At 34.4% G+C, this 20,761-nt stretch overlaps 1 protein-coding gene across 1 annotated transcript; it reads right to left on the reverse strand.

Annotated features, from left to right (window-relative positions):
* Window positions 1–10,870: 10,870 nt before the first annotated feature.
* Window positions 10,871–16,340, reverse strand: LOC147479979 (tRNA/rRNA methyltransferase (SpoU) family protein). The gene is made up of 7 exons (XM_086580833.1): window positions 16,114–16,340; window positions 15,464–15,929; window positions 13,800–13,938; window positions 13,311–13,372; window positions 13,017–13,155; window positions 11,670–11,870; window positions 10,871–11,064 (listed from the first exon to the last, which is right to left on the reverse strand). Exons 1-6 carry the CDS (start codon window positions 16,289–16,291, stop codon window positions 11,733–11,735), a joined length of 1,122 nt encoding a protein of 373 aa, XP_086436959.1. The 5' UTR covers window positions 16,292–16,340; the 3' UTR covers window positions 10,871–11,064; window positions 11,670–11,732.
* Window positions 16,341–20,761: the final 4,421 nt, after the last annotated feature.

Consider the following 20,761-nt stretch of genomic DNA (forward strand, 5'->3'; position numbering starts at 1 on the left):
CATGGTGCATAAGTATGATGCTTGCGGAAGTTTGAAGGGTAAAAGAAGGTGAAAGCACACTAATTCTAAACTTTGTTAGTTATCTTGCACTATACAAGTTGTTTCCCAAAACCTTTCTTTGATTTGCATTAGACTTTGTAAACTTCAAGCGAGTGCTGACTTTAATTACTATGTACACATTAAACTGTTTAAGTTATGATCTTTAAGAACATTCATAGTCAGACGCATGTGGGCAAAGAACGATGAATCTTGCTTTAAGGCACCTATTCTATATTCTACAAAACCTATTAAATGTATGCTTTGTCGAGATTATATGGCCTATTGTTTCCGTTCTAGGCTAGCATATTGAAATTAATATAGCATTGAGCATAAATAACTTCGATTTAGGTCATTGCAGCCTGGGCTTATCATCCGGTCATTATGTTCTTGCACGGAATTGAGATCTTTAATATTGTAGCCAAGGTAGTTGAGCCTAGAGTTCTTCTTTAGGTTTCTTTGTTGTTTTTTCCAGAATTTTGAAGTTTTGCATTAGATATTTGGTTGGTTAGTTGCATTTTCCCCATGTTGAATTCTCACGGGTTTCTCCTCACAGGATGATTTTTTATATCGGTATATCCAAATAGAGCAAGCTAAGCTATATTGGATTATATTCCAAATTTTAATATTTGCATCTTTTTTGTGTAACGTATTAGTATTTGTCTCTCGAAAATAATGAGTATTCGGGGGGTGTCTCATGAGTATTCCCTTAGAATAGAAGCATGTGGTCATTTGGTGATACTTTTAAGAGCCTCTGTCACATTAGATTATCTCCATTAATAAAACTATTATATGCATTTTACATGGGAGCTAATAGAAGCAGACTAGACATACTATTAGGTAGAAATCATAACCTTCACATAAAAGTAGTTTTTCTGTTTACCCAAAGGCATCTGTTCTCTCTTTTTATTTTCTTTTTTGTATAATTTCTGCCTCAAAGACATACTATTAGGTGTTTACTGTATTTCTTGGATTCATCTTATTGACATCTTGGTTTACTACTACAGATGATATTCCCATGGATGTTTGATGAGAGTCACTTTGAAACATTTTAAAGATCTTTGCTCATTTGTTGGTGAGAAGGAGGATTGGCCTCAGCTATATGACATTTCTTCGTTGAGCGAGAATGGGGTATGTTCTTTTGCTTATTCATCGGGGTATATTCTATGCACTAGCTCAAAGAGCAGGTCTTGACGGGTTGTACTATAAGGAAAGGCTGGTATAATCTTTGGCTTGAAGACGACAGATCTGCAGACTATATCACCTTTGCTTGAGGGAATGTCGATTCCTTTGGATCTTGAGGCCTGTTGGAAGAGAATGCGGCTGAAAGAGTTTTATTACCCATTGAAAACTCATGTAGAAGCTAACTTCTCGGCTGATTTAGCTGCAAGGATAGAGCTGCATTACAAGTTTACAACCAGGTTGGGAAATCACTTTTGAAGGTAAGTCTCAATGACTCCACAAATGGGGAGCACCACACATGGTAATGATTAATGTAGAAGAAATCTCTTTAGAATGCATGCACGTCATGGGGAAAATGTAGGTATTGTTAGATTTGTTTGTTTGGAAGCATACATAACTTGGATTAGATTTGTTTGGACAACAAGTGTATTATACAATCATGTATCAGATTTGATTTGAATCTTGAAATTTAATTTGGAAATTTCTTTTGAAGTGTCTTGTGGAATTATGGCGGGGAAATTCCTATTCAAAATAGAGATTTACGTGTGAGAGAACTCTCTGTACAAAATAGAGATCCACGTGGGAAGAACTCTCTCATAGGTTTTAGGTGGTTTCTAATTTAGTCCATAGAAAATAAATAGAAATAGAAATAGATTGAAGGTGATAAATTGGTTTCCAAATTTGATTAGGTAACGGTGTTGAAATCTAATTAGAATGTCTTGGTGTCCCAAAATTCCTATTTGTATATCGTTGGTTTAAGTTAATTATAAATAGAGAAGGCTCGACTCATATTGTTTGCAAGATAAGGAACACATTCTTTTGATACCTTAACCTTAGGTTCATCAAAGCTGCTAATATTATAATTCAGAGTAATCTAGGGCATACGATGTGGAGGCCCTTAAAATGACTTGATTAACATATTTGAGTATTGCGGTTCTATCTGTCCGATAAAATAGTTAAAAGGATAGTTTTGAATTACAAAAGGAGAGAATATATATGATCATTTTGGGAAACTAAAACATGGATGATAGTAAATATCAATGTTAGCTCCGAGTGGTAGAGATCTTTAACAATCTCAAATGGATGTTTATGTAAGGTAGTGTTGGGCACTTGGCCTTCAACTTCGTCTTTTCCGATATTCTATCTTGGTAGCTGGTTGTTGTAGAGAACGCTGTCTTTGTGGTCGTCATGTATGATCGAGAGACAAAAGCCAAGGAACCGCACCATTTGGAATTTGATCGAAAATTACATTTAATAGTTGAAGCCTCTTATTGAACCGATATATTCTTTCATTGGCAACTTAAACGTATTTTTGAATTTCTTTAGATGTTGCATTATGCAATACAAACATAGTAGACTTTTTCATCCGAACATTATGAGCAAAGAGAATAATAAATTTAATGCCAGTTTTCCTGTATAAGGTCCATTCATCAGCGTTTATGGCACCCTCTTTGTGAGCGTAAAGAGGATTCTCGACAAATTCAGACGGCAAGGACTTCCAATATAGGCTCGGCTCCCATTCCGCTTCCTTTAAGACCTTCAAGATCTCATCCACTACTATCTTGCTACCCCAGGAAGATAAATGGACACCATCTATAAAACATGAAGTTTTCCAACTATCTCGTTTTTCGGATGGCGTGTAGAGATCAATAACCTTCACTCCCATATCTTCTGCAGAGTGTATACAAGCTTCGAATATCTGGCAGGCCTCATTGAGCGAAGGAGCTTAAAATTTGCCACGATAAACAAATCCAATCGAGTCAAAAGGCATATAGAGGCCAAATAGTAAAACACAGGGCACATACTCTTGCGTCACTATGAAAACAAAAGGAAAAGTATACTTAAGTCTACGATGTAATGCGTGCTATCGACATTATTATTTTCGCCGATGTTTTTGGGGGTGGTGCGATGCTTTCGGTCCTTCATTCCTCGGTCGAGTAAGGAGTTCACAAGAATAGTATTCTGCATTGGAGGAAAAGTTGTACTTGAAACTTTTGGATTGTTTGGCTTCACAATTTTCCAATTTCTTATTGGAGTATAAATGGATCATAACATTATTTTGCAACTGGAAGGAGAGCCATAGCAATAGGTATCTTAGGATACATAATTCCTTTTACATTTGGTGTTTTAGCAGACTATTGTCCTAAGAATCTGTGTGAATGTTGACACTAACATTATCAAGAGTGCTTAGCATTGTAGTTGGTACGAGTCTATGTCTCCGCCTTCCTGTTATTACTTGCTTCCTCAGTGACCTCGAGATTCTCAATTCGGAGCTTGGTCGTCTAGCCTCCTCTTCATCTTTAATATCTGATATTGGTGCTCTGGAAAGTTTAAATCTATCATTCAATAACTTTGAGGGTGACGTACCAATAAGAGGGATCTTTGAAAATGTGAGTGCATATTCAATTGGTGGAAACAGTAACTTATGCGGGGGTGTTACCGAACTTCATTTGCCGAAATGCCCTATCCAAATGTCAAAGAAAAAGGAAATGTCTCTTGCTTTAAAGGTGATACTTGGTGTTCTTCTCCCTCTGTTAAGTATATCATTCCTGTTTCTTGCATTTTGCTTGAAGCAAAAGCGTCGAGCAAATCTTTCTTTAAAACTCTTTTGGAAAAGTAGTCTCTAACGGAAATGGTTTTTCTCCACAAAACTTGATTGGTATGGGAAATTTTGGATCCGTATATAAAGGTGTTCTTATTATAGCATTGAAGGTGCTCAACCTCATGGAAAGAGGTGCATCCAAGAGTTTCATGGCCTTCACATCTCATGTAAGTCTAGCTAGGAAGCATTTGTGTAGTTTCCAAGAATTTCTTTGATGTTACATGTTATTGATGAAACACTTGGGTTAGGAAACATTGCTCTTTTGATTTTTAGAAGAGCGACCCGGAGACATTCAAAAAATCGTATATAAAACTCAATTCAATGGTGAAGATAACTATGTAACACGGCGACAACGACACCAGAATGCTATTCCTCCACCGCTGTGAAGCTGAGTATTTGGCACTACCATGGCAACCAACATGCCCAAGACCAATTCGAGGCCACCACCACCACAACAACAACAACAACAACAAAAAGAAGAAGAGAATAATGTGAACAATGCGAAGAGCAATGGTGGGAGTGTGAAGCGAATAACCAAAGACATACCGGAATCATCGATCAAGCATGTCTTCTATGTATGGGAATAGTATTAAAGGGAGGGAACCGAAGACCACGCAACTAAAACTATGATGAAGGCGATGGCAGCAAAGAGCCTTATGGCATTTAGCTAAAGGGAATTGACAATTTGCAAAAAAGCATTTACGGAGTCGAGGGCTTTTGTGTTTTGCTGTTCTTCTCGAGAAAGGTAGTTATGAAGTCCAATACAATTCTGCAATGACATTGATGGAAGTCGCTGCTGTTGCCGAACAAGATGCTGATTTAACGATTGCATGCTTCACGTTGGAGTCTGCATACTCATGACCAAGGGTGGGGATGCATCATACAACTAAATATGTAACACAATCCAAGAATGACGACATGCCAAAGAAGTAGAAAAACTAATAAAAGAAACTTAGGTGATCAAACTCCCTTATAATCAAACTAACCTTTGGGTTGGTCTTGAAACAACCTATGGTTTTACTTAAACTAATTTAGATTTTATCTTCTTATATGATCATTTAGCTCTAGAATCTAGCCCTTTCCCCCTCCACTTTATATGATCTTGCAGTTTGTCATGTTCGATTGGTTCCAGATCTGAGTTTGTAATTTGAAATGTCCCCTGCAGGTTGTTAGTTCTGTGAAGTGGTTTTGAAGATTTTTGAAGCTCAATGCTCTTCACAACCCTGGCAGTCATCGAGGTAGTGGTAATGAGAAAGATGCTTTAGTGCAAAGAAGTGCTCTTTGTGCAGCTTTAGGAGGTTAAGTTGAAGTGGGTGCAATGAGCGCAATTGCAGGTTAGTAATTGAATGAATGTCTTTCTCTTTACTTCTGATATATAGAGACTCACTGGTGACTTCGTTTCAAAAAATTATGGAAAATCACGAGTGAAGGTTCTAACTGTTGGACTAAAGATTAGGTCAACCTTACGTTTTTTTCTCCAAAAATATGATGTTTAAAGTGTTTAAATGAATTAATTGAGTTGAAGAAAATAAATAGGAGGCTTTAATCGTCAGTTTGGGAAAGTCCATGTTTCTTTGCCATGAATTAGGGGAGTAACTCAAGAACAACTTTTGATTGGTTAGATAAAAGACATGATATTTATTTTGTTGTTTGTCCTTCACGTGTTAGGTCTCTGCGGCGTTAAGGCAACCTATCTTCTTTGGCGATAGCTTTTTGGAGATAATTTGTTTTAAAAGCAATTGTGGCATCCTTAATGGTGATATGGAATTTTGCTTCTAGAAGTGCCTTCACCATGTGTTTGAATACCTCAAAACTCCAAATCTATTACCGGTTGTACTTCGGGGTTTGATTGCAATTATCCATAGGTCCTTTGAAGCGGCCATGTCATGGCTGGTATTACTTCCATCATTGAATGAGGAAACCGAAGTCTTATTTCTTTATTTTATTCCTTTTGGTTTAGCCCCAAATGACATGATATTATTAAATAATATTTGTGTGTGTGTGTGTGTGTGTGTTTTCGATAATATTTTGTGTGTGACTATGTGTGTTGTTGGTGCTTTTATTCCTGTTCTCTAAAACTGCTTAGGAGTTATCTCGTAAATTAGGAAAATAAACTTTAGTTCTCCGGTTTTCATTTGTTGATTACTTGCATTAGTTATCGAGAAAAGGTTTTCTTATTCTTATTCTTTACTTTGGATAATTCTGAAGAAAAGAATATTGAGGAACTAATTCGGTACTAGCAGGAGATGTAGTGGGGTAAAGTTAACCGACTCCAATGAAACTTGCGTTATAAGGAATTTCTGTTGGAATTTTAACATGGGATGGAGTAAAGTGCTTAGGGTTGGGGAGGTGGTTGAGTTAGACTCTCTCACTTACTGGGTTTCTTAATTGATTTTTGGATATTATGGATAATCAAATTTATCTTCATTTTTCTCTTTTGTCTATCCTTCGTTGCCACTCATGTTTTTTAGACTCCCTAATCTCAACAATGATTCTTCTGTATGTTTCAAAGAAAGGACATTTCCATGAAATACCTCTTTTTTTTCCCCTCCTGAAAGACCTCTTTGCCACCGCAATGTATTTAAGGGTCCCTTCACCACTGCAAACCCCTAAACTGGTCAAGAAGGGATGGGAGGGTGTGTTGAAACAAACTGGTCAAGAAGGGATGGGAGGGTGTGTTAAAGCTATCACATAGGGACATATCTACCTCTTTCTTTTGATTCATGTATGCCTAATAAGTCCAACCAGTGATGAAGAGGGGCGGGTTTTAATCCCCTAAACCAAAACACCTATTAATGTCGGTCAATCAGAAGGCAAAAAACAAACATTTAGTCCATGAATTAGAATTGTAGTTTCAGACTGTCACTAATGATTGCGAAAGAGTTCGTCTTTTGAATCATTACTAGCTTTCGAATCCGTCATACGAATGGGTGCTGTTATAAAAGTATTAGCAGCTATGCATAACTATGAGATATGAATATTATATTGACCACTCATCCAAATTTCTTGCAATGTGAAAATCTCACTTACAATAAAAAGAAAGAACCCACTCTTGGTACTGTAATTTGGGGTTGGTGTTGATTGGGACAGTGGGAAAGGTAAACACAATGGTTCAATCAATGGTGTTTCTTATTTCGAAGCAAATATATATGCCCTGAAACTAATATTTGCTTAAACTAATATTAAGCAAAATTTTCTGTTAGAAGTATCTAAGGCATATCACACATGCAACAATGGTCTTACAAAGGATATGGGGAACTTAATATTTAATTTGTACACCAGACTTGATGAGGACTGGACAAAAGATCAAATCATGGTTAACAAACTCTAGCCGGATACATAATGCAGCTTATCTAAATCTTTCTATTGTGTATTTTGGCAACTTCAGTGAGTTTTTATCGTGTTTCTTTGTAGGTCTTTATAATGGATTAAGGGCAATGTATCTCATAAGTCACTTAAATTTTTTTTATTGAAATTTGACAAACAAGACCATCAAACAAACCATTCTTCAAATGTAAAGATATATCTAATACCTAAAACAATCAATATATCAAAAAAACACTAATAATATGATATGATTTAAATGTAGGTTCTATAAAAAAATATTTTAATTGTTTCTTAAAGTGTTGCAATTCAACAAATCTGATAATTAAACGTTTAAGAGAAGGAACCAAAAGCACTCGACTCAATTCCAATAAGAATGAATATAGCAAATTACAAAACTATAAATAACGATAGCGAAGTTCAAGAGATTTTCTTGAAAAAGAAAAGTACCTTTGAGAGCTGCCCTGAATTTTTTTTGCTAAAGTAAACTGAAAATAGATACCCAAGAGACTAAAGAGGTTAACCATTTGCTTTCTAAAAAAAATCGAGTGCTTAATACCGTGTGGAAATTAGAGATACAAATGGTGAATGTGACACCACGTGTTAAGTATACTAATGTGTTTAAAAATTAAGTTTAACTTTTATCATGAAACCCATAAAAATTGGACATCTTAATAATAATACACTCTAATACCCATTAATACAAAAATAGAGCCTTTTAGCCTCATCAATTATTGGCGTTACTCTTGAGTTTCAATATATTTTAGAAGTAAGATTTTTTGATACATACTAATTCATAAACTTTTATTATCAAATATTACCAAGAATTAAAAATTATATCAATGGTCAATACCCATTTTATATAAATTAATGGTAAACAATTGAATTAATGGTTAACAAATGCTCATCTATTATTGAACTTTAAGGATTTTGGAGATATACTTTAAGGAAATGTGTTAAAGGAAGGCAATATCTACACATTAGAGAAATTTGACGTGATTATTGAACTTTAAGGATTTTGGAGATATACTTTAAGGAAATGTGTTAAAGGAAGGCAATATCTACACATTAGAGAAATTCGACGTGTGGTTTTGCTTAAAAGTTATAGGCTAATTGAGAATGATCACAAGATCTTTTTCAAACCTGGCACATTAGTCACGCCAATGAATGGAGAAGGTATTGACATTGCAAATTTCAAGCCAAGTTGAAAACAAAACTCACCTCATAGGTAATATTTTATTTCAATAACCACTTTCCTTTGTTAACTTCGGCTATTTGTTGATTAGGTTTCTCGACATTTATGTGAAAACAATTGTAGGCGTTATTGGCCTCTTCAAGAGCCGTCGGTAACATTACACCCAAATTTGGAACAATTTTTCGGAGATTGTTATCATGGATACTTAACTTATAACGTTTTAGCACTTATATACTTTAAGCTTGACTTTTTCTGTTATATGTCTTCTTATCTATTGCTTTTATTTTAGATTTACTTTGTTTTTTAGGACAATAATACTTAAAAAAAAAAACACACATAAACCCATCAAACAAAATATATATATATATATATTATAAGTAATTAATCATTAGCTATCAATATACATATATTATTTATTCAAGTGGACTTTAGGTTTTTGAGTCATTAGCTATCTATGTAGCAAGTCCGGCCATAGGCCGGGCCAAATGGCTAGTATAGTGTAAAGACTCGTGTGCTCATCCTTTCTATGTACAGTTGTACACAAGTAGATGACGACATTTTCTTTTCGAGTGTTTTTTTTGATAGGTAAGCGAGGAGAAAAGAAATTTAGTTGGGGCATAAAGAATAGAGAGAAATGGTCAAGAATGGGATTCGAACTCATGCCCTTTCGGACCAGTACCTGAAACTGGCGCCTAAATTGATGATAAAGACGGGTGCAACACGACTTCAATCAATAAGACCATCCATATTTGGATAGTGAAGAGAGGATGTCCACATTATGACGAGGAAGAAAGAAGTGTTATAAAAGGTTCAAACAACATGTCATCCATCATCCCATTGCAAAGAACGCAGCTTCCCATGTGCTCTCTACTTCCAGATTTCAAATAAAGCAGGGATGATTAAAGGACTCGGTACTGGTTCTGCCGCTCAAATCCTAGCCTTGGAAGATGCAAAAGCAGATAAAAACTCTGCAGTTTAACTCTGCAGTTTTTATTGGGTTTACTTCTTCTTAGTTAAGGATTTTGACGGTCACCTGCAAGTCCTTCCATCATCGCCTGTTTTAGACGAAGTCCTGCCAGGAATCTTTTCCACACTTTACGTCATATTCCTATTTTCTACCACATGAAGTATCGTTATCGTCTACATCCAATCGAGTACAACCCACAGGAGTGGCACTGAGAACACAGGTGATGGTGGTGATAGTGCTGCCTGGAAATATCAAGACTTGTACCTGTGTTCTCAGGTCACCCCTTTGGGGAACTCTGTTCACATTTGAAACTGATGGCAAACTACACTACTGGCGAGTTCTGAGAATTTTCTTACCAGCAAACACCTTTGCATGTCTGATAACATGTTTATGAACCTCTTAGTCATTCAACCATTTTTGTCAGTGCATAAAACACTATCTAACTTGACCAGTATAATTTCAAAGCTGCTGCTGAAATGACTTCTAAATATTGCCTGCGATTCACAATCTGTTAGCTAATTTTGCTCATCATAATTAAATGGTAACTCTATGTGTGTTTCATTTCTGACAGATTAGTACTCAGAATCCAGGTTGGGTGATGACGGGTAGAGCAAAATTCAAGCAGTTTGCAGAACCAACTCCTATTATTTCCCACTTTGGTCAAGCTCAGAGAATGATCAGTGAAACGCATGTATATATCTCATGTATTATTCTGATGGAATCAATTTGTCCTCCATCATACAGAAAGTAATGTTGTTCCTGGTGGTTTTACTAAATCAGCAATATAGTAGGCATATCTCCTTTTCTATTGCAAGCAAAAGAAAATAACAAATACCAAAAGTTAGCAAAAGTATCAGGCGGCCGTAACAAACATCTATCACTGATTTACTAATATACAACAACGTTTCCAATAAATAAAAAGCACTGCTAAAAATAATCTACTCGAGCTCTTGATATACCCGAATTTCAATCCCCTCCCCACCCCCCAAACACACACACTCACACAAAAAAAAACACTTAGGTGGGCCTTTACTTAACGCCTAAACTCTTCGGACGCGTTCACTGAAAGAATAGGTGGTCCATTTCAAAACATGAGATTTCTTCTGACAACCACTGATAAGTTAATGTAGGTTTCTCTCGCTTTTTCAATGACGATTGTCCAGCGAAAACCAAACACCTCGAAATAAGTGATGTGAGGACCAGAAGTAAACAAACATACCCCTGAACTTTTATTCTCCTTTCCCTATGAAGGTGGGGAGTTGTCCCCCAGAACTTGAGGCGTAACCCTTCAGCAGTGGGTTTGTTAATTTGTTAATTTCATAATGGTGCTTGTCTCGGGGGGGGTGTTATCTGACAAAGACTAATTGTTTGAGCTCGGGTGCTAAGCCAACAGGACAGTCTAGGCACAGGCAATTCCATCATTGTCCGACTAAGTCCACAGCCTTTTTAACAACATTGTGCAAAACACAAGGGCATAGTAACACAAGCTTAGTCTCAAAGGGCTATTTTAAAGAACGTATCATGCACAATGATAATTTTACTTCAGTTGAGGATCTAGCAAATAAAGAAGCTTGAGACTTGGCATGCCAGTAAATGGCTGTCAAAGTTGAATCTTCATTTAATAAATAAAGTATAAGAGTTCTAACACTACTAGTAGATAAATAAAACATGTTTCTTGTTCACACTGCTCGGTACCAGCCACCGGAGTACAAATCTTCTCATCCACGATCGTCCTTGTTTTCCCGATCCCTCAATAACCTGCCAACCAGGGGAGACCATACGAGCTAAGCAAATTATTTTGACAAACTGCATAATTAGCAATTTTACAAAAGAAATTATTGGATTTTCCTACAATTTCTAATCATTGTAAAGATTATGTCTCCCACATTTCTAAAGAGTACAGCATTTAGATTTGTCCAATATATGTTTAATCCTGTTTTGTAATCAGAAATTTGCAATATCCATCAAATAAGTAATATGTAATGTCATATTCCACAAAATGTCAAGAAACTGATGTACAGGCGCACAGCCAAGTTGGTGAAAAAAGTTTACAGCTCAAAATACGTTCCACCACATATGTAACGCTGGATCTCAGTTGCATCACCGAATTTCTTGTAACAGTAATCGTTCCACTGCATATCATTTCTGGATCTCAGTTGTATAACTGATATTTCTTGTAAGACTATTTGTTCTATGTAAGGTACTTGTTCAATCTATGTATATCAAATTGCAATTAGAAATGGTATCAAATCATAAACACAGTACTGGAGGACGGGGACCTACTGCAGCCTAGAAGAGGTTAGCTTCTTCCAAACAAGTGTTTTAAGAATCAAAGAGAGAAGGAATCAAGAGTCATAACTTGCCTGGGAGATGTATTGAATCTGAATTTTCTATAAAGAGCATGTTCATTATACACTGCTTCTGAGTCAAAGCTTAGGGATGGACCAGTCTGCCTTGCGCTTCGCATACTCATGTGCAATGCCAATTGCACTACTGCTGTGACGCAGAGAGAACTCAGCACGTAAGATCTGACTTTCTTTCATTGTCAGATCGCCATGACAACCCTGCCAACAAATGCATAGATAAGTTTTCATAATCCAGTAACGATGAGAGAATCAAAATGTGAAGTGTAACTCATGGGCAGCCAAAACGAAACGGCCGAGTGACTGATATAAACATAACTAACTTGCTTTAAGATTACTAAGAGGTATTCTCTATTTTTCTAAGACCCTAAAAGGCCAAAACGGTAAGATTTTAATGAGTCATATCAATCAATCAGGTACAATCTGTTGTTTTTGTTGTTTTCTAAGATTAGAATCTCCAAATGTATAACAGGTCCCTGCTCTCACAAATCAAAATATAGGTCATGTTTAGGTGCTATGTGAGCTTAGTAAAGTTCTCCTAGATAATAGTATAGTTTATCTGTTAGAGACTTAGAGTTCTAATGGATAGGTGGGTCATTTCAGCCCCGACTATTTCCCCCCCAATCAAGAAGTGTTAGAGAAGGCCAAACCCAATTGAGACTGTACTCTCTTTTCTCTCCAAACTTTCTTCTTCATTAGCAATAATATCAATTTACTTTACCATCCATCAAATGTTTTTCAGTTTTTCTCATAAATAATATTGCTATGGTAAATACGGCTGTGTCAGTGTGTCTTTTGTTGCTGTGTGAAACTACCAGATAAAGCTTTCATAGAAAACTTCACATTCCCGGAACTCGTTAAAAGCTTTTGCATATCTGTTTTGAGTTCAACCATAATGAGGCCTATGTGATAAAAGCATAGAAACTGCAACAAACAAGCCATGAACATTTTCCAAGAAAAAAATAAACAAGGAAACTGTATCATTTTTCAAAGTTGCCGGGTTGTCAGTCATGCAAAAACATCTTATCAGCATTTTCGTATCACAATGATGGTGGTATGCTTCCTTAACACTTCGTACCCATGTTGACAACGGTACACAAGCATGTGTCTTTTATAGCGAGTGACTTCTAAAACAATTTTGGTAAAGCAGGCACTAACAAGGATACTGTTAGGGGCTTTGTTGCAAAGGATAGCACCTTCACTTAGATAGTAGAGCATGTCCTTAGTTTCTAAACTAATTGCAGCAAAATTATCATTTCCCTCAATTTTGAGAACTGTATCCATTAATGAACCTCTCAAATGATAGTACCTCAAGCTAGAGGAACTATTGATTCAAGTTTTTTTTACCAGTCGAGATGTCCTATCACAAACAGCCTGATGCATAATGATGCCAGCAGCAACTGAAACATTGAATGAGTCCACCATGCCTTTCATAGGAATGCTGCAGTGCAAGTCAGACAATTGTAAAGCCTCGTCGCTTATACCCCTACAATCAAAGAAAAAACAATATCAACTCAGGGAAACTTAACTGGTCTAAACAGACACAAGTGGCCTTGATGTTGGTAGACCAGTAAGATAATCCAGGTCATATGTCTAATACTAGGACGTGCTTTGGTGCAAAAGAATGGAGAACAGGCTCACCTACTTTCATTTCCAACTACTATTGCTGTGGGGCACGACCAATCCATGTCATATACTGATACCTACAAATTGCGATATATAGGTTTAGTACAGTATCTACAGTGAAAAAGAATTATAGGAAGCTTAGCAAGTAGAATATAACACAATGAACTTTCATTAAGATATTTTATATTACAAAAAGAAAAAGAAAAAGAAAAAAGGAGATGCTTATATAGTTATAGACATATAGTTATTCGGGTGTTAAATGCTACAAACTCTTTTATCTAAAAGTTCATTGAAAGGCTTCCATTTTACCATGTCATATAAAAATTTAGTAAATATTCTGCAGTTACATGACTATTCACATTATGTAATGTACCCAGACAGCCTTAGGTGATGCAATGCGGCAAAGTTTCTTCCTGCTTCATTACTCATTTTTGGTTTCTGTGTTTACTTAGTAACATATGGGTACAACACTGCAATGTTTAGTAGGAAGAAGGAAAATAATACCGCATCGATTCCCACATGAGTTGTAGCAATGCGATAACCACGTGATCTCAACACTCTGAAGCACTCCTGTGGAGAATTCCAAACTTCAATATCCAACCACTTCTCAGCACCCATGCTAACATGACGATTGTCTCTATATCTGTGATAAAACAACAGAATTATCAGAAACACAAATAATGGGGCAGACTCCTCTAAAAGTTCAAAGAAACAAATTTATCTAAATGCCCATATTGTACTTCCTTCTGTTTCCCTTGATATTTGATACATGATAGTTTATTGACCTAAAAGGTAATCTTATAAACGACTTAGAACATAAACACTATAGAGTGACTGATAAACACTCAAAATTTCTCTTCTTTTCTTTTTCCCCAATGATTTTTAATTCACAATCTCAAAAAGTTGAACCTTGTCCTCTGCAGACTACTTTTGTCAAAAATGAAAGAAATATAGAAAAACACGAAGAAAACTAGTATGTTATAATAAGAAACACAATGAAATTTTTTGCAGTTTCATGAAGGCATTCGCTGAACGTGTTATTCTCCAAGTTCAGTGCCAATGGATTTAAGATCATCAACCTCACACTTTCAAGTTTCAACGTATTGGTGCCAAATATAAACTCTCTAGTGGCTCAATAACCCAAATAAAAACAATTCCTTAATGAAAATGGTGAATCAATCTTAGAAGAACAACTAAAGATCAATAATGAAACATAAATAGCTTAAGACTTATCAATCTGATTCACCGTGGAAACAAGCCATGAAATTGAAGGTCTTAGGTCAGAAGTTGACTCAACACTGTGGTCACATTCACTTTTCAATGTCAAGCAGGAAGAGAATAGGTTAAATGGTACCCAATCAACGTTTGGACAGAATCAAATATCCATGTAGGAGATTTATTATCTAACATTCAGAACAATGCAAACGCAGATGCTAGACTTAAGCACAAGGTTGAGCCTCGAGTCTAAGCGCGAGCATAGGCGTCCACGACTCGGCATATTTTCTCCTGATGAGAGCTGTGACCTAGAGCCAGGGTGAGCCGAAGACTACATATCAGCATACAAGTACGATGGCCAAACACAGGCTGCTTTTCAATATGAATTATTAATTGAGAAAAACATCATGTATTCCAGTATTCTCAAGATTATCTACTATCTCTCTATCTATTTTGGTAGACTACTTAGCAAACATGCCAAATTTTGGGCCCATCAGGGCCCAAACACGTCACTTGCACCTTAAACTTCTTGAAGTTATTTAAAATCAACATGAGCGCCTAAGATAAGAGAAAGGGGAGGATAACAGATAGAGACTTGCAGCGAGTTAGTTCAGTATACTAGTATAGTATGGGTAAACACATATTCGTGCATAAAATCACATAGGTGGCATGCTTAAATGTAAAGCCACATGGACCTCAATAAAATCTGGAAACATAATCAAACGGTGGAAACCCATTAAGTCATCATCCAAAGCTAGGTTCATGCATCATTCAAAACACCAAAAATATATAATATATTTACATATATAATGTGCATCATGATCTCATACATTGAATATCAATTTAATAAACCAGGGGAGATAATGGCAATAGATTAAAAAAAAACAAAAAAAAATAAATGAAAATAAAGTAAAAGCAATTTAAAAAGGCTTGCACCTCAAATGTGGTTGCACCTTTTCGTGCTGTCACAGGAAATGACATGAACCGACTGGAACCCAAGAGCATCAGCCGAACGAAAAGTAGCCGAAACATTCCCGAAATCAGTTAAACCTTCCACCACCAGACAAACAGAATAACTTCTATTCTCCACAACTTTCCTAATCCTCTCCTTCCTCACATCCAGTATAAGTGTATCAACAGCTTCAAGTATTTCCTCACTGGTCAAAAACGACTTCCCCGCTCTAAAAACATCAAGATATGGAAACCAACGACCCTCGCTTCCAATATCCGACTTCCGTTCCATTTTCATTAGTCTAGCAATATCATCTTCTTTACTTTTAAGTAACTCTTCAACCCTATCCTTATTAATATCTTCTGTACCGGGTTCAAGGACATTATGATCCGTAGTCTCATTTGAAACAGCTCTAAGAGCACAACCATATGATCTTATAGAACCTCTCTTACAATCAAACCATAGCCCTAGTACATCAAGTTCAAGTAGTTAGTTAAATATCTGGGCAAGACCGCATTATGGAAGAAAAATTTACTATTTTTAAAGTAGTAAGCAATGTTGAATGCTTTGTAGGCATATTGTAACAGTAAAGTGAACATATTTATACTACAAAGTGATATTTGAAGTAAGTAAGAGTTTGGGAAAGTTTACCTTGTTGATATGGAGAGAATGGAGAAACGAGAGGGAGAATAGAGTAAGAGTTGGGGAAGAAAAGGGAGCTTCTTGGAAGTGAAATGGGTCGGGTGTTTGTACGTATGAGTTGGTTTTCGATAGAGAATAATGATGTACGAAGAACAAAGGTTTTGCAGACGCTAGTGCTAGTACTCATACTCTTTTTTTTTTGTTCCTCCTCTAGTCCTCTGTTGGCCGAGAGTGACAAGAGTGGGTTTTTGTGTGCGGGTGCTGGATAAGAAAAGGCACGTCACAATTTTGTCTTGCTTTGGTCCAATCCATGAAACCAATGAATGTCTTGGGCATATAAAACAGGTCCAAGTCCAGTATTTTGGGCCTTCTCCATGATATTACATATCTACTATCTACTATCTACTATCTACTATCTATATACTAAAACAGGGACCTTTAAAGGAGGATTTTTTCTCTCCTATGTGTCACTCTAATATGAGAGTTAGATTTTTCTCTATCCTATGTGGCACTATAATATGAAAGATAGTATTTTCTAATAGCCTACAATCCTGCCTACAATCCTACATTGAACCTCTTTGGAGAGTTTGAGTGTATTTCTAATTCTTATATTTGGAGCTCTTTGGAGAGTTTGAGTGTATTTATAATTCTTATATTTGGAGAGTTTGAGTGTATTGTCAATTCTTATATATTTGATAAAATAAAAAAAAAAAATTGCTAAAAAATAGGTGATTTGTAAAATGTAATTTCATATTACGAATCAAACACTTTTATTGTTCTAATTTTTATATATTTGATCAAATAAAAAAATTGCTAAAAAATAAGTGATTTGTATAAACTAATTTCATATTACAAATCATACAATTTTAGTGTCTATGAGACTATTATAAAACACCGACTTATTTCAAATATATCTTTAACGCGTAACAATTATACTAAAAATAACATCACAAAATATATAATAGAAAATGAAAAAAAAAAAATAACGACAAAGCAATAATGACAAATATTTTAAAATATGTATAATATTGAATGAAACTAACGTAATAAAAAAAACAATTAATGGGGAACCAAAAACTGGATGCAAATGTATCAAACTAACCTCAAATAATATTTAACGGAAAATCGAAACCTGGATGCAAATACAAGCATTAAACTAATCTTAAAAATTAATTAATAGAAAATCGAATATGGATACAACTACATTAAACTAACCTCAAAGAATAATTAACAGAAAATCAAAACTTGGATGCAAATACATCAAACTAACATTAAAAATAATTGTCATAAAATCGAAACTGGATGCAAATACATTGAGCTAACCCTCAAAGATTAAATTAACAGAAATCGGAAATTGAATACATTTGCATTGAACTAACCTCAAAGAAAAATTAATTATAAATTAGAAACATAATGCAAATCGTGGAACTAATCTTAAAAAATAATTAACGGAAATCGGAAACTATATGCAAATACAACTTTATCAAATAATAAGCGAGAAATCGAAACTGGATGCAAATACATTAAATTAATCTCACGGAATAATTAACGGAAATCAAAACTGGATGCAAATGCATCGAATCGACCTATGAAGAACAATTAACGAGGGAAATTGGAAATTGGATGCAAATGTATTAAACTAAAAAAAAAATAATTAACGATAAATCAGAAACTGGATGCAACGGCATTGAATTGATCTCAAAAAATAAATACTTGAGAATTGGAAATTGGATGCAACTGCATTAAACTAACCTCAAAATATAAATAACGGAAAATCAGAAACTGGATGCAAATGCATTGAACTAACCTCAAAACATAGTTGGGTTATATGTTGTGGGAATGTCTCGATAAATATTGTTTTGTATTTAAAATGGTGTTTATCTTATCTCTTTTCGTATTCAAGTAACTTCAATATATATGAACTTCGCTTTATTAGGCAATCTCACAAAACATCAATCAAACTTCTATTATTAAACAACAAAATGAAGTTGAAGGATTTTATCAAAATCAAGTTTTTTTTTTTAATGGAGAGTGAGGTTTTCACGTTATAAGAAATTTGGTTTAGTGATAAATATAATATTAATATATAATAGTTCTGCATATTTGCAAATATTTTTCAGAATAATTAATATAACAACACCCGTTCGTAGATAATCTTTGAAGATCGATTCCATATAGTGAGTCATGCATAATTTAAAGAATAATTAACTGAAAATCGAAAACTGAATAATCTTCGATGATTCCACATAGTAAATTAAGCATAATTTACTTTTTATGTCATGTTTGCAATGACACTCTGAGATGGATCGATAGAACTTGGTATTACACACCACATTATATAATTATAAGGAAATCGAAAACTGGATTCAAATACATAACCGAGCTCAAAGAGTAATTAACGGGGAAATTAGAAACTTTATACAAATTGCATTAAACTAACGAATGAGAGAATAATTAATGGGAAATTAGAAATTGGATGCAAATCTTTGAAAAATATTTAACTAAAAAATCGGAAATAGTATAAAAATATATCAAACAAACCTCAAATAATAATTAATGGGAAACCAAAAACTTGATGCAAATGCATTGAACTTAACTCAAAAAAAATAATAAACAAAAAATAAAAACTGAATGCAACTGCATTGAACTAACCTCATAGAATAATTGGTGGGAAATTGGAAACTAAATGCAAATGCATTGAAATAACCTCAAAGAATAGTTAACGGGAAATCAGAAACCGGATATAGTTGTATCGAACTAACCTCAAAGCATAAATAATCATAAACTAGATGCAGATGCATTGAACTAACCTTAAAGAGTTATTAACGGGAAATTGAAAACTGGATCCAAATGCAATGAAGTAATCTCAAAGACTAATTAACGAAACATTGCAAAATGGATGAAACCGCACTGAACTAACCTTAATGAATAATTAACGGGAAATTATAAATTTGATGTAACTGCATTGAACTAACCTCAAAAAATAATTAATGTGAAATCGAAAACTTGATGCAAATGCATTGAACTAATCTCAAAAAACAATTAACATAAAATCGGAAATCGGATGCAACTGCATTGAACTAACCTCAAAGAATAATTAACGGAAAACCAAAAACTGGATGCAATTGCATTAAACTAAAATCAGAGATTAACTAATGGAAAATAAAAAATTGAATGCAAATGCATTGAAATAACCTCAAAAAATAGTTAACTAGAAATCGGAAGTCGGATGTAACTGCATCGCACTGACCTCAAAGCATAAATGTCAACTTTTTTAGCCTTCTCACATGAATAATTACGAGTAATTAGGAACCCAAAACGAAAGTGAATTTATAAAAAACAGACCTTACATATATGTAAAACTGTATAGAAATTGTAAACTATCGAACTAACCTAGAAAAACAATTAATAGGAAATCGAAACCGGATCTGAGGATGTATTAAACTAACCTCAAAGAGTAATTAACGGGAGATTGGAACATGGATGCAAATACAATGAACTAATCTCAAAGACTAATTAACAAAACATCGAAAATTGGATGCAACTGTACTGAATTAACCTTAATGAATAACTAACTGGAAATCATAAAGTGAATACAATTGCACTGAACTAACCTCAAATAATAATTAACAGAAAATTGAAAACTTGATGCAACTACATTGAACTAGCCTTAAAGAATAATTAATGAAAAATTAGAAACTGGATGCAACGTACTACATTAAACTAATCTCAAAGAATATATAATTAATGGAAAATCAAAAACTTGATGCAAATGCATTGAACTAATAACCCTAAAACATATTTGTATTATATGTAGAGAGAATAAATGTCTTGACAAATATAGTTTTGCATTTTAAATAGTATTTATTATAATTTTTTTTATTGTGATTGGGAATGTCTTGCTATTCAAGCAGCTTCAATATTATTTTGGCCACATTGGACATTCTCACAAAACTTTAATCAAACTTATATTATTAAACCTAACAATAAAAAGAAGTCGATGAGTTTTATCAATGTTTGGTGCTTCCTTTTTATAGAGAATAGTGCAAGAAATTTAAATGAGTAATTAATATAATTTTTATTTTTTCATAGTTATGCATAGTTGCTAATATTTTTTAGAATAATTTAATATAATGACACCCGTTCATAGGACACGTTCATGTGATAAATCTTTTCAAATGAGAGTAGTGTATTTTTTGATGATATGAAAATAATCAATCTGTTTTAGTGATTTGTACACATTAGTACGTAAGCTGAATGGTGATGATTTACAGCTAAATCACCATAAATCTAATAAAACTATTATACAAGCTAGATTAAGTTTAAGATAATTCTATTGGAAAATTATGGATTAATATTCTAAACCATAAAGTGAAAAGGTTATCTCAATTTAATCCCTTAGTTTCCAAGTACTTATACACCATAATCATTTGCTCATTAACATATTTTCGGTTTTATTTTCAATAAAAATATATTACGATTCAAAAATTTGCCGCTAAATCACTATAAATCTAAGAAAACTATTATACAAGCTAGACCGAGTTTAAGATAATTCTATTTAAAAATTACGGATTAATATCCTAAACCACAAAGTGAATATGCTATCTCAATTTGATCCCTTAGTTTCCAAGTACTTATGCACCATAATCACTGCTCA

The sequence above is a fragment of the Coptis chinensis genome, chromosome 8 (assembly GCF_015680905.1).
Source record: "Coptis chinensis isolate HL-2020 chromosome 8, ASM1568090v1, whole genome shotgun sequence".
Lineage (NCBI taxonomy): Eukaryota > Viridiplantae > Streptophyta > Magnoliopsida > Ranunculales > Ranunculaceae > Coptis > Coptis chinensis.

Excerpts from the sequence above, each read along its gene's own strand:
- LOC147479979 (XM_086580833.1), bottom strand. The coding sequence starts at position 16,291 with ATGAGTACTAGCACTAGCGTCTGCAAAACCTTTGTTCTTCGTACATCA. Across the intron at positions 13,373-13,799 it reads CTCATGTGGGAATCGATGCG|GTATCAGTATATGACATGGA; the intron begins GTATTATTTTCC and ends CGCAATTTGTAG. Across the intron at positions 11,871-13,016 it reads GTGATAGGACATCTCGACTG|GGTTGTCATGGCGATCTGAC; the intron begins GTAAAAAAAACT and ends ATTTGTTGGCAG.